The sequence below is a fragment of the Falco cherrug genome, chromosome 2 (assembly GCF_023634085.1).
Source record: "Falco cherrug isolate bFalChe1 chromosome 2, bFalChe1.pri, whole genome shotgun sequence".
In the NCBI taxonomy this organism is placed as follows: Eukaryota; Metazoa; Chordata; class Aves; order Falconiformes; family Falconidae; genus Falco; species Falco cherrug.
Window position 1 is genome coordinate 95,106,729 of NC_073698.1, and position 14,745 is coordinate 95,121,473.

The 14,745-nt window shown below is 39.6% G+C and overlaps 1 protein-coding gene across 2 annotated transcripts in view; it reads right to left on the minus strand.

Moving 5' to 3' along the window:
* The window catches only part of FRMPD4 (FERM and PDZ domain containing 4), a 298,624-nt gene that overhangs the window by 17,003 nt on the left and 266,876 nt on the right, over window positions 1-14,745 (minus strand). For both annotated transcript variants that reach the window (XM_055703140.1, XM_055703142.1), the window contains exons 5-8: window positions 14,607-14,652; window positions 5,452-5,556; window positions 4,175-4,282; window positions 925-1,056 (exon numbers count right to left, since the gene is read on the minus strand). In XM_055703140.1, the coding sequence (XP_055559115.1) occupies window positions 925-1,056; window positions 4,175-4,282; window positions 5,452-5,556; window positions 14,607-14,652 (391 nt within the window). The remainder of the gene's footprint in view (window positions 1-924; window positions 1,057-4,174; window positions 4,283-5,451; window positions 5,557-14,606; window positions 14,653-14,745) is intronic.

A 14,745-nucleotide genomic window follows, 5' to 3' on the forward strand; every position in this document is an offset into this window, starting at 1 on the left:
AATTACTGGATAGCTTATATCCACAAGAAAAGAAAGTTAACATAGCAGAGTCAAGTGCTTAAAGGTTAGAAAATGCTAGAAAGACTTGGCTGGTAAACTAAGTTCCTTCATACTATTACACCGACTCAGTTATATGGTCAAGGGTATTCTGGCATTTAAATTAAATATTTTTTCCCCTGTCATCTAAGAGTCCTTTTTTTTTTTTTCTTTCCAAATTTAGGTGAAATTTAAAAAATACTAATGTCCTCCTGAAACAAAGAAATATGGAAAATTTCAAGCTAAAGAGTTTCGCAAAATGATAAGCACTTAAAATCAGGGTCCTCTGCTGGGAACTGTGAAGCAACTTTTGTTCTAGCCACACCTCCCTGATCTAAGGAAGAAAGTCACACCAGTATTTTCTGGTCACAATTTATCACCATTGAAGTGACATTACGTATTGCTGTATAAACAAGCCAAACTTGGCTTCATCAGAGAGAGTATAATTCCTGTCACTCAAATACAGATCTGTATAATGAGATAGGAACCAAAGATCAAAATTAGGTTTTTAAAGGAATTTGGGCAGACCGTGGTTCTCACAATTGTTAGCATGGATTTTCTAGCTGTTGAGAACGTTTACTAGCTGGGTCATGTAAGAAATGAAAAAGGCTTGATAAATATTTTCTAGCTTTCAGTCCAATCTTTAACAAACTTCTTAATACTTTTTAAGGGCCCAATGAAGCAACGAAATATGATGCCTATATAATAGAAAAATAATTGGGTTTTTGTGAGAAACTGATTCTTACAATCATATCTAAATGCCATTGGTATTTGATAGACTGTATCAAACTATAAATCTTGCAGTTAACTCACTCATGTAATTAAAAAGATGGATAATTTACTGATTAACCTGTGTCATTAACATTTGTTTTCACATATTACACAAACCTGAGTTAGAGTCTCCTGTTCATGTAGCAAAAGGAGTTTTGTTCCAGATCCTTCAATTCTTTGCTCCAGCATCAGGGAAAAGTGTTCAATACACTTGATGGAAAGCTTTTCTTGGAGTGTTAAGATGACATCCTAATTAACAAAAGATTTATAACGTGCTTACATCCATGAAGTGCCTGGGACCCAGTTCTTCACTGCCACACACCCTGCATGTACCCAGCACAGGGGTGGAAGCCCAGATGTTAAACGAGAGGATGGTCATGTCTCGTGCCTGTTCTGCACGAGTATACAAGACATCACAAACATTCACCTAGTGAAAAATCAGTGCCTTTATATTTGAACATCCCTGAGATGGTACCAGATATGCACATGAAAAATGCATACATGGGGCTGCTGTGAACAGACAACTTTCTGTGCAGTTTAACATGCAAATTGTACTTATGTGGCCCTTCAATCATATCTCTCTGTCACCCTAGAAATAAAACATCTCCATCAGCAAGGAGAGGTGGTCTTGCTGCTTTCTTCACTTACTTTTGGGGTAGGGTCAACAAGCAGTGCAAACAAATTTATATGTTCAACAAAAAATTAAATGAATGGCCTTTATTTGTTCTTAGGGCAAGGAGGTTTTTGAAGTTCACTTCTTGAGTTTTAAATGCTGACAGAGAAGTCAATAATGATGACAGCTTTGCAGAACAGCAGCTCTGGATTCGGGGACCATGTTAATTTATAGTATAAACTCCATTTTTTCAGACTTTTAATTAGTTTTTTTCACACTGGATTATGTCTAAGGGTAATTAATTTGAGAACATTTTTTTCTAAAATAACACTAAACAAACCTCCTCAAAAAAAATTTAACCAGTCCCTACTTTACTTTCATATAATGCTTTGTAAATATATGCAGAGTATTAATATAATCTGGCAAGATATCTTTTGCTTTAGTGAATGTAGTAGGAAAAAGAAATACATAATAACCCACCATTTAAAAATAGTTTCACATTATGTTGGTGAAAAAATTTAAACATCCCTATACATCCAGAAGATTTTTATATACATAAGTATCCAGATGGATAAGACTTATTAAGGAGATCATGACAAATGATAATTCAAGTATTTTAACATAATTTAGGAAAATTAATTGATCAATTACAGTGTGTTTATGGAAAATCAACACCAAATTGGTGGAAGGATGAAAAATGTGTGTAGGAGGATGGGGAAACTGTACAATGTAAAGAATATAAGACAGCATTAATGGATTGCAAGCAACCACTCTAAATAATGGAGGTTAATATTATGCTGTTCTGACAAATAGGGAAATTATTGCTTACACGTTAAGCCTACTTTTATTTATACTCCTAAACTATGCTCAAAGGACATAACAGGAATGTGAAGAGACATAATAAATGTAAGTTTTTAAGAGGGGGTGATAATGGCACTGTTTTCCATTAGCTGCCTTGGGTCTTTTAAAATATGATGCTAAGGCATACAGGCACTGAACTACTGAACCAAATTTTTTTGCTAGCCTACCCTCTCATCCTATAACTCAAGAGTCAGCCCAGGTGCTACCTCCCAGCGATAAGGAAATCAATGACTGCAGGTAAGGCACTGGTTTTACCTTCATCATTAAGTGGTGACTTACTGGACTGGTAGGGGTGGAAAAAACCTGCAGTAGCCTTGACTCAATTGCATCATGTCTACTCCACCTCAGTTTAAGAATAGGAGAGGCAGTCTACACCCACCCATCCACAATGAGGAATATACACACACATACATGCAAGAATATGTAATATATAGCTGTGCAAGCTATGGAATATATAATTGCCTGAATTCAATGGGAAGGAAATTATTCCTACAGATAGAATGACTCAGGTCAACACAGGCTTACAACATTAATACAGCTAGGTCGCTACGCCCACATGGGTGTCTTTGCAAATGGCTTCAGACTGGGTCTATGTTCTTACAGTACATGACACACCCATGACAGAACTACTGAAAACTAACGTAATGTGATGGCCAAAGACTGGTCTTCAGAGGCAAAATATCCTGGAACTGGTTGGTTGGTTTTATGCTCAAAAAAGAAAATACTGGAAAGTGGGCTCGTGGGCATGGAGACATCACTATTTATGTGAAAAAATGTCTACTATTTCTTCATCCAAACAAATTCTCAAATCAACTGGAGGAATTCAGTATCCCATGGCTGCAGAGTGGAGGCTTGTATCCATTACCTGCACTCAACTTATGCCTAAGGCATATATATGGACTATAAACAGATATTGCAGCCCATTTTTAAGTGTAACTTCAGTATGTGTTTTGCCTTCAGATTGCAGTAAATTTCTTCTTGTTTACCTTAGTAAATCACTCTCCTTGCTGTTCTAACTGATTGAGCATACTGCTGAATCACAGTGAGCACACAAGCAGCCTGTCTTCAAATATACATATCTTTACAATCCCTTAGAACCAGCAAAAGCTGGCAGTGCAGCTGAAAATTGCACCCCCAGCCTTCACTGATCATTCCCACCCATGCATCTCTCTTGTCTCAGTGTCCCAAGCATGCACGCTACCATGCAGTGAACTAGATTTGGTAACCAATGTGTGTTAAAACTAGCTCACCCAAACAAAAATGCTTGAGAGACCAGCAGCATGCCCAACAGTGCTAGCCATGCTGCTTACTATGCTACTCCAAAGCACTCACAGACACCGCCGCCGCCTCTGGTTTAGGAACCTACGTGGAACAGTGTCACAGACACTCCCTAGCAGCCTCAGTTGTGTGCCAGGGCTTCACCTCTTTATTTCTGTATGTGAAATGTGTTATGGAAAGCACAGAGGGCATTACACTGAGACGAGCAATTTATCACCAGCATAACCCTACAATATCCCATCCCAAGTTCACTGGATGACAAGCTAGATGATATCCAATTAGTAACCAACGTCTTAATCTTCTTAGCTCCTGACTTTTGCTGACAAATCATGCTAGTATTTGGCAGCATATCAAAATGATAGGACCACACAATTCTACTTGCTCTCCAGGCACATTAAAATGATCACTTCTACTTCTTCATTGACAATATCATATGTTTTTAGCAGCAGAAAAATTGACCCAGACCTCATTATTTCTAAATTTTGAATCCAGCCCCAACTGAATCCACCAGTAATTTTGTTATTAAAGCATTCCAAGTAAATTTTAATTACAGAAGGTCTTAAAAAGAGTTAACTGGCATTCTTGGCACTGTATGCCAAGGTATATCTAGCCTACCTTTATTGAAGTGCTGCAGTCAAAACGGAAAGATTTGGTTTGTCCATTTTCAAGATACACCTTCAGAACATTTGGCATGAAAAGAAGTGAATTGTCCTTAACTGTTTCCTGCCAAGCAAATTAGTGAATCAGATTACAACATGTAATAAGGAAAACCTAAATGTTGTTCTATAAAGAAGGACATCATTCAGATGGAAAGGTAACAACTGAAAAGGAGTCTGTTGGCAGAAATTGAAAGCAGAACTTGCAATAGCCTGCAAGTGTCCAGCAACGCTCTTTACAGCTGCCATCTGTAGGTCTCTTTCCTGGAAAAATATAACTGTTCACATACATTTCATGTCTGGCTTGGAGTATTTTCTTTCCCTAAATACTATCTCTCTGACAATGCTACCTTTAAAGTTGAAACATTTTCAATAAAACAGAAAAACAGATTATAGTTCCTCTAAATATAGTGAGCTGTTTAGTGTCCTCAATCTACAAAACGAGAACTGCAGATTCATTACTAAGAATTACAATCAAGACGTTTTACATTCTCTTTATAGTTGGATATTAAATGCTAATATCAGTCATCATTTAAGAAGAGTAACATACACTATTGCTACTTAATTGTAAGAATTCATAACAAAGATAGTAAAATAAACTGGAAAAAGGAAGGGAAAGAAAGCTTTGGCTTGTTTTTTTGTTTGTTCTTCTTAAAGCAGAAATCACTTTTGACAAAATGCAGTATCAATTTATGTTTGGAAGAGTTGGATAAAGACATCAGTGTGGAACAATATTCTGATAAATCATGAAAATGAACTGGGAGTTCATGTTTAAGGAGGAGTTCAGTGCCTCTCAAAGGGCGTCTGTTTTTGCCTGAGGGCTGTAAACAATGAGTTCAAGTAGATAAAACAAATTTTAAAGAGGTCTGTAACATAAAGTTAATCTGTTTTCCTGACATACTACTTCTCTTGAGCTTATGGGTTTTCCCATTGCTCTGAAAAAAACCCAAGCAAGCATTATCAAGACTATAAAGATAGGCACATATGTGTTATCACCACAAAATGCATTCACTAGCATTTTGTTTTTATTTTAAGAAGGGAAAAATTTTCACAATGTTATGGGCCCAATGGACTTTAAAAACAGATCTTTTGAAAACTTCAGAAACAGAAAAACCCTTCCCTTTGCAAGCCTATCACCATTGTTCCTACCATACAATTCCCTCACTTTCTAGCCTTGAGGCATACCTTTGGATGAAATGCTCAGTCCTTCCTGAGGTTCAATAGTTGAATACTCACCGACACCTGGCCATTGATAATTACTTCTTCTGAGAAGCGCACTTTGACAGGATTGGACTTCAATCTTGCCTTTTTTGCAGCACTAATAAAAGCTGATTTAGGAGACTGAAAGGAAAAATGATGACAAGATACATCAAAAAATTTCAAATGAAAACTTATCTTTCCTTTTCCAGTTACTTCCCATTTCTCACACACTGGGAACTCCATGTATATAGCAACACTTTGCACACCATTCACTGAAGAATGGAAATACAGTCAAACCATAATGCTTTCCAAGATAATATGTATGTGCATACATGTAAGGAATTATCGATGCATACTGCACGTACTGAAAGTTATTCCACTGTCAGACTGCAGTGATGAGAAGAGCTCTTGATGTATGTACAAATTCCACGTAGTGTTTCCACAATGACTGCTGTCAACTAAACTTGTTTGCATGAACGGACACCAACCAGTGACCAGCCAGTGACCCTTCCTTCAAACACCGAACAGAAAACTTTTGCGTAATCTATGAGCCACTTTTGCCAAAAAAAGTGTCTGAGAGCTCCCCAAGTGCAGTGGCATCTCACTATATTAGTCCACTTCAAAACACATATTAGAATCACCAAAAGGCACCTGCAGGCCAGCCGACCTCCCCTGAACTTTTCTCCTACGCACACCATATGCAAGGCTTGGCTTCAACAGATCAGATGCTTTGTGGGACTCCACGGATTAGAAGTCTAGAAGTATTCCTAATTTTGTTCTGGAACCTGAGTTTTAGCAACTACATTATTCAATGGCTTCACCTATGATCAAGTGTTCATCCCTTGGAAAAAAAATATCTCTCCATTTGAGGAGTTTGACCAACAACCCCTTTTTAGTAACAAATTAAATATTCACAGTCAATGGGATTTCCATTTTCAGCAGCAGAAACAAGGTAGTATTCTCAGGTCAGTTACAAACACAGCACTTCTGGCATTGCCTAACTCCATAACCATGATAATAGGCAATGGAAGAAGTTCTGGCTTTGGCTGAAAATCACTGGACTCCCTCAGGCCAGGTTTCAGTCAATTTGTTTCAGTAAAAGGTGAATTAAGATCTTCAGAATCTTATTTTAACTCCTAAGAAGTGGCCTTACTAGTTTGGGATACCAAAAAGACTGACTCATGTTAGTTCGCCTGTGAGAAATACGCCTGTGAGAAATCATCAATGATGATGATCCTGGAATAGTTTCCTATTATCAATGTGGCATGACAGCAGTCCCTGTAAACACAGGAAGCATTGTCAGCATCCCTCCAATTCTGACTCTGCAACCTGCAGGAGTGATGGAGTAGTCCAAGGCCATGTGCTTGTTGTCTCTGATCTCTGCTGAAACTGCTTATAAAGTTATTTTCCTGTGATGCAGAAGCCTTGTTTCTAGAAACTAGCAGGAAGAAGTCTCTAGCTCATTTCTGTACACCCTGATTCATTATCCCATCAAAAATGTGGTAACTATTACCATAGGCTTAATATCAACCAGTGAACAAGGAATGAAAGATACCACATCCTCCCAGGAAATATCAGGGCCATCTGATAATTCCTGGAGCACAAAATAGAACGAAGAAATAAAAATGAATGCTTCTTCACTTTTACAGTTCAGTCTTTCTTACCTCTTCTCTAGTAGCTATGACCATAAATCTTTTTAATCAGTAACAGTAATTGACAGAAAATTCAACCCCGTGATCAAACGAAGCTCAGCTTCCAAAGCCAGTGTTGAAAAATGCAGAAGGTCCCCCAGAAGATTTGAAACAACCACCGAAAAGAAAGAAAAATGTTAATATCTCAGGGTGGGGGACCCAAAACACTTCTTCAGCAAGAAAGGACAACGTGGAAACGCTGAAGAAGCATGCTCACATATTATACTCTAAAGATGAACTCCTGGAAAGACACAGTATACAATAATACCATGATTAATATAATAATTCTGGACATGCCTTTTCTAATTTCCCTCCTCTCCACATAGTCCCTTTCTGTAGTGTGTTAGCAGGATAGTCTGTGTGGCATCCAAATAACTGACTGCAACCTGTTGATTCCCACTGCCACGGGGCAGCACAGCTACAGGAGTAGGCTATTAGCTCTCCCTTGCAAGGGCAAGGGGAAAACAGTGGCTTTCACTCACTCTTCTTGCTGGAAGAAGCTTTTTCAAGTTGTTTGCTCTTATTGTAGATGAGTCACCAGTCTAGGCTCTCTTTACAGGCAGACTGCCAAATTTTCTTCCAGATTTTGGCAAGGTCATTCCCATACAGCAGATCTGGCAAACCGCTATATGGCTCTGTTGCTCTCTACAACCTCTCCACTATGTCTCTTTTCCCCTGTCTACAACCTCAAAAGTCACTTGTGGGGGGCATAAACACTTAAATTATGTTATCGCAAAAATGTGATAGGGGAGTCCAACACAACTGAAATATATGAACATCTGTGAGTTCCCAAGAACCCTTCTGGGACTTGAGTTTAATGTGCTTATTGCACAGCCAGGGGAGCACACTGTGGTCTGCCATAAAACGTGGGGCTTCCCTCCCTTCCCACCTCTGCTGTGGCAACGTGGTCAGGACTCTGGCCCCTTGCCAGACACTCTGGGTGAGTTAGGGAACAGATCGCTTTCTAAAAAGCTTCAGACTTCAGTCCAGGGGTGTAAGAAACACTAGAACAGCTGTGCCAGGTATTTGTGGGAACATTCTCTGCTGGTTAAAGGTTTGAGTAATAGCGCAGCTTTTACATTTAATTGTACGATCCCATTGTTTCTACCTCTGCATCAACTTGGCACTTGGCATTTTCTCTTTGAGAAAGGAAGCGTTTCAAAAGAGTGCGGAAAATACCTAGGAAAACAGTTGGGGTTGATTGTTGAAACTTGCTTGTCTAACAAAGCATCAGCAAGATGATGTGCTGCTCTGTTCTATGTTAATGTTTGTAGGCAAAGAATGCTATCAATTAATGATTCTCAGAGTGCCAGTTCATTTGTTTCTCCTACTCTATCTTTTAGCCAAATGGAAGCCATTATCCGCAGTTAATGACCTTAAGCAGGAGGTGTTTACGCTAATGCAGAACATTTATCAGTGCAAGTAAAGTATTTGCATTGTCACAGATAAAAACAGATTAATTAGAATGACTTTTGCAAAATGAGAAGGCACATTTTAACAAGAAGTCAAAATACTTCAAAAACCCACAAGCTTCACATTGTGACCTCAGAAAGCAGTGTTTCCCAGTAAAAGCTCAAATTTATCAGGATTTTAAATACTTTTTGTTTCTTTACACAGATTTCAGTAAACAATGAGCTGATCATTTCAACACTACCTGGAGAAACTGCTAACAAGAGAAATGAAGCATTGCATAGAGATTTGCTTGGAGGAAATGATAGTGAAGGCTGAGACCCTCCTTTGAACTCTGCTTACTAAAGACTGCAATCAATGGGCATCCCATCAGCAGGGTCAAAACACGACAGAATGCTGTAAGAAGAGGAGGCTTTCTGGAAAATGTTATTTTTCTCATTTTTTGTCAGCAGCATTATAGCAGGTCATTTTTGGATAGATCTTAGAAACAATATCCTACATTTTGAGGGAAACTTTTTTGATGAAAATGAATGTCTAGTACTTTTTCTGGTTTTGCACGTAAATTACAATGTGGGGGAGATTCCAAGGGAAATGGTGTTTATTTGCTACAAAAGCCCCTTTGAGTCCTCTTGCCAGTAGAGGTGCTGGAGCAACAAATCCTTTACTCCTGCTCAAGAAAAAGGATTTAGCATTTAGAAGAGCATAGTGTAGTACTGGGCTACCACAAAGAAATGAAACAAGACAGTAGTATGGGACAGTCACAAGGTGAAAAGAAAACCTGCTTTGTGACAGTAGGTGTCAAAATCAGACAGAAATATCATAGTTTTAAATAGCCACAGACTGTATATGTGCAATCCATTTTAAGCTTGTTACTTAAAATCAATCATTAGTCTAATATTAAATCTTTGTTAGGAAATAAGGAAAAAATGCATGACCAAAAAACTGTGTTGGCTTTTTAGTCCATCCATCCCTAAAGGCAATTATATGAGACAAAATTTAGCAAGGAAATAAAACGTGAATAAGAGGACGAATTAAATTTATTAAGTGGAACAGTACACAATGCCCAAAGGCAAACTAAATACTGCCATTCATAGCTGTGAGCAAGGCTGAAACAACTGCACTGGCTCCCAAGAGCATTGTAGAAGAGCCGGTAGGGACATGGAAGAAATAACGTGGAGAAGTTTTACCATGCAGTAATTTGTAATAACCACAGGGCACCTATAGATCATTATCAGGAGTATTTCTTAAACTCTTGGCACAAATTTAATTGCCAAAATAGTGGTCAGATTTGTGTTATCTTTTAAAAATTGGTGATCTATCATAGACAATTAAATTTTATTACTTGCATTATTTGTATTTTACTATTTTTAGGTGGTAACCACAGCCTGATCATTAATCCCAAACATGTATGACATGTACCTGTGAGGTGGGGAATAGCCAAATCTTACTTTAACGCAGGCATTGAGAAAATCCAATCCATTCCATCTATAGTAAATGACAGCCTAGTTTACTGTGATTGTCCCAGAAAACATGAGCGAAACCACAGGTTAGCTTCACACTTTTTGGAATGATCAGACATTGCAGCTTGTCTTGTGACAAGATGGGCCTGGGCCATCTGTTTCTGTGTTTATTAAATGTGGAGGTCCTCCACAAAATCCCCTCCACTGGCCTTTTGGGACCCTGCCTCTCCAAAGTTCAGCCCTTTACATTCATGGATTACTCCTTTACATTCATGATTACCTGTCATACACAGGTGACAGCTCTTAATCAAGTGCAGAAAAGTACAAAAAAAGTCAGCCACGCCGTACTGCTTCCAGCCCTCCAACTGCAAGGATGAGGACCTTTGGGAATGAAAGAAACCTTCACCCCATACAAACCCATGCTGAAATGAACTAACAAAGGACTATATGAATGATAATGGACCTGAGATGGGAGAAAGGGCTGATCAAGAAGGAAAAGAGAACTAATGGCAACTGCAGGGGCAGGGCAGGGAGGAAGTGTAGCGGGCAGAGGAAGAACTCCAAGGACAGGATGAAGGGTGGAAGGGCTCTCTTTTACACTCTGCTGAAACAACTGACATAGAAGTTCATGCTGAACTTTCTCACAGTCTTCACTGCTGAAAAGATCATGTATTTCATACAATTACACTCCAGAAAAAATCATGTAACTTCAGAGGAAGCCTCCCAGAAGAAACATCAGGAACAGCAGTGCTCACTGGGATTTGCACACAGGTGGAAGAACAAAGGCTGCGCAGCACAGGTCTGATATGACAAGAGGCTGCTTCAGACAGCAAACAGTGGTTGGACAGTGGCCGTGGACCAGCCAGCACTTCCAGGAGGCAACGCAGTGATGGCAAGATTGTCATTTAACCACACCGTGATCCTCCCCTGTGTGGGATTAAATGTACACATTCAAAGAAAAAAAGCCATCATTTCTACACCAACTTCACAACCTCAAGCAGTCAAAAACCAACTTGTTCAAAATGTACACGTCTGATTTCCAAATGATTTCTAAACCTACACCTTCTTCACCTATAGTCTTTTTCACTTCAGATTTTTAAATCTTTGTGACAAACCTGTTTCTTTTTTATACCTTTCTTTACAACCACAAGTCCAGATATGGTATTTGTTGCTGTTACACAACTCCAGAAGGCAAAGCAGTATGAAAAATACTGTAAGACTCAATAAGATTGTTGCCACAATCATTACAATCCATAAATGTGTGTTATCATAGGTTTTCTGCAAATATTGTGTCTCAGGTATGTAACTGCGTTATAACAAGAAGCATCTCTTTCAAAACAGAAAAAGATTTTATCCTTTTCCCATCACAGAACTTATGCAATGCAAAATTGCCATAGATCTCAGTTGGGCCTGAACTACTCCAAGGAGTTTAAGAGAATAATCATGAAAGCAACTTATCAAATGATCTCTAACATAAAAACTGAACAGATATCAAAACAGGCGAGTTATTTGATTTGAGTAATGCTTAAAACATAGTAAAGCAGCAATAAGAATGATAGATGCTTTACAGAATAAAATAGTCAGAAATGATAATCAAATGCCATACTTTCAGAAATAAAAACTTTAACTGCTTCACCTGCTTTAGCTGTTCAGTGACCTCCTTATGAGCAGTGGTGATATGAACCTAGCAAAGTTTTGTAGATTGATGGAAAGAAAAAGATAGCCTAATGCTTTGTTTTGGTCATGATTAAAATTAAATTTTAATGAGTTTAAGCATTAAACAAAACGGAATGCACTTAAGCAAAAGCTTTCAAAAAGTACTCAGTGACCTACAGAATTCTGTAAATCTAGATGACATCTACTTTCACCTGCAGTCATAAAGGACGGTTACTTGAAAGCATGAAAACAAAACACTCTCAATAGCACAAATAAAAACAATAAAGAAACAGCACTCTTGTAATCCATCCCTGAAGATATTTTTCATGCAATTATAGGAGAAAAAAAAAGGTTTTCCATCAAGAAGAGAGATCAATGAACTGTTTGCAAAGAAGTATTTCTGCCAAGAATGGGAAAGAAATTCAGTCTTTATTTAAAAACTCTTACTTCTCCTTTGTCTGGTTTCTACTTCATCTTTCCAGTTTTATTGGAGAAACAGTAAAAGGAAAAAATGGATGAGTTAAAATTAAAGAAAAGGGGAAAACACATGCACCATCATTTTCAAAGATATAGATATTGTTTCTAAACTGTAAGACAAAATGTATTTGCCAGAGGACCTCCTGCATGGAGGACAGGTACACAGTTGGAGTGCAGCCACAGCCAGGATAGCAGAGCTGAGAGGGATGTCTCCCAGCAGGCTCAGGCACTACTGACAGTAACGTTACAGCAGTATGAGGGCCAGCACAGACCAGGTGTTCAAAGTGACTCAGGAGTCCCCAGGAGACTTCACAGCCCAGGGTTTGCACAAACTGAGGGACCCTGCACTACTTCAGGGCTTAAAGTTGGCTGCACACACTGGCAGCATCCTGACTTCTCCCTATTCCACTGCAGGAAAACTTGGGCTTGAAAGTGGTAAGGAAAGGATGCTATAAATCAACAAGACACTGCTCTGGACAGGGAGGGAGGTACAATAAGAGTGCACAAATCAGAGGAGATTTGCAGGGTGCAACAGTCCTGCAGTTGAAGTTATTCCAAGTAGGCTCATGCCACTGAAGCACCTCGACTTTGGGATACAAATGGATCAATCAAAGCTAGCAACAATACGCATACATCAATTGTATCTTCTGACTGCTCTGTGGACATTCTTGGGGAAACAATCTTCAGGCGTACATGAGATACAACGTCCATGATCCCCAAAACCACGTGTGCTTTGTCTGCTGAGGTGGAGCTGGGGGACTCTGACAGACACACCAGAGTGTGTCAACACAAATACGTGTATAAGATGGGCACATCAACCCAAATGGCTGACAGGACAGCAAAGTGTTTCAGTGCCATTCCTAGCTCAGTGATATCTAGAGATAGTTCAGTTGTTGATTAGCTTTTTCTAATTTTTTGCTACATAATGAGAGGAGCAGATTCTGCCTTGTCAGGCCTCAGACAGGGCTTGGACCCAAAAAGCTGGGAAGGTACCAGGTCATTATCTTCCTTCTTCTCCAGGTCAAAGGCTGGAGGAGGACCGTACCTGTGCTGTAAGGTCTCCCAGTGAACACGGAGTGCACAGTTCATTCATGCTCAGTACATACAGGCTTGCTCTCTTACCAGCAACACAGCAGTAATGGGCCACAACACCTCACAGACATGTAGTACTGCACCTTACTGTCTACTTTTAAGTGCTATGGGTACCTGCACTAAAGCACATGCCCTTTCTTCACCTGACATTTAAAGAAAAGAATGAAGCCTGTCAACAGATGAAATAAGGCAACCTGCATAAAAAAGGCAAGTGGGTGAGGATTTCTTTTCCCCCATATTATATATATTCCCTGTGATGTAAACCACTGGCTGTAATCCAGCAAGCTTTAAAAAGCAGTTAGGTTTCTCTGTTTAGTCAGATCATCACTACGTTTTCATTGCAGGTGCCTGATGTCAACCAGATCCCAGATCATTTTCCTGCCAGCGGTCATATTGCAGCATGGCAGCCCCTGCCTGCTTTTGCTGAAGAATGCATGCTTTTCCCCCATAATTTTTTTGCTATGCAGTCTGGCTTCTAGGAAGGGTACAGGACCAGCCCAACTACACAGCCACCTCTAAACTAGCCAGAAAGGCTAACAAGTAGTACAAAGCCGCACAGCACTGGCCAAGTTGCATTTGCAAGATGCATATTTTGGCAGCCTCCTCAGATAAACTTGTTTTCACATCTTTGTGTCAAATCCATCTCTTATTCTTGGGTGAAAAGAATGCAATTGTCCCTTGTTAGTCAAAACTGGTGTGTGTCAGGCTAGCCAACAGGGAGCTGAATGAACCTGTTGAACCTGAAATCACTGCTGATGCGTGGCTGAGGCCCCTCAGCAGCCTGCACGGTATGTACGGCTGTGGATGGATGTATGGGAAGAGAGAGATGTGCTTCCTGCCCTGGCTTGGCTTCTCTCCTTTTTGATGGGAGATGGGTTTGAGCTGACAGGTCATGAACCCACTCTCACAAGCCACTGAGCGAATTGCAAAGGCACATGGCATCAACCAGCTCTGAGGTGGGCTGTGCTTTCTCCTGGTCCCTTCAAGCCAGCCTCATGCAATTGCCTGTCTGCCTCCTCTCCCCTCACCTCCACATGCCCCGAGCCAGAGATGCAGACAGAGCCCTCCTTGCACAAGGCACAGCTGGTTTGATACAACAGTGTAACTCTGTGGGACTGAGGCAGAATCAAGAAAAAACCCAGGAGCTGCAACAGATCAAAAATTGAAGCAGAACACAGCATCCTGCTCTACCCATCTTCCTGGCAGAGTATTATTTAACTTGCTAATGCAGTCTTTGAGTGCAGGATGCAGTAATGCAGTCTTAAACATCACCTTTAAGAGATACAGCCCTTATCTCCCTTATTTCTTTTTATTGCACAGATAAGGTAGAGACATAGAATATATACAGAAAAAAAAGCAGCTATGTTGCTAGGAAACTAATTCAGAAAACACTGAAAATACTTACAGGGTAAGGTTGAACAACAGTAAGGAGGATTGATTCTTTGCAGCTTCTACAAAAAAAAAAAAAAGGAGAAGTAAAATCAAGTAGAGGTTCATACTTTTATTCACTACAGATAACCAGCTTTTTGTTTTAATGGAGAAAA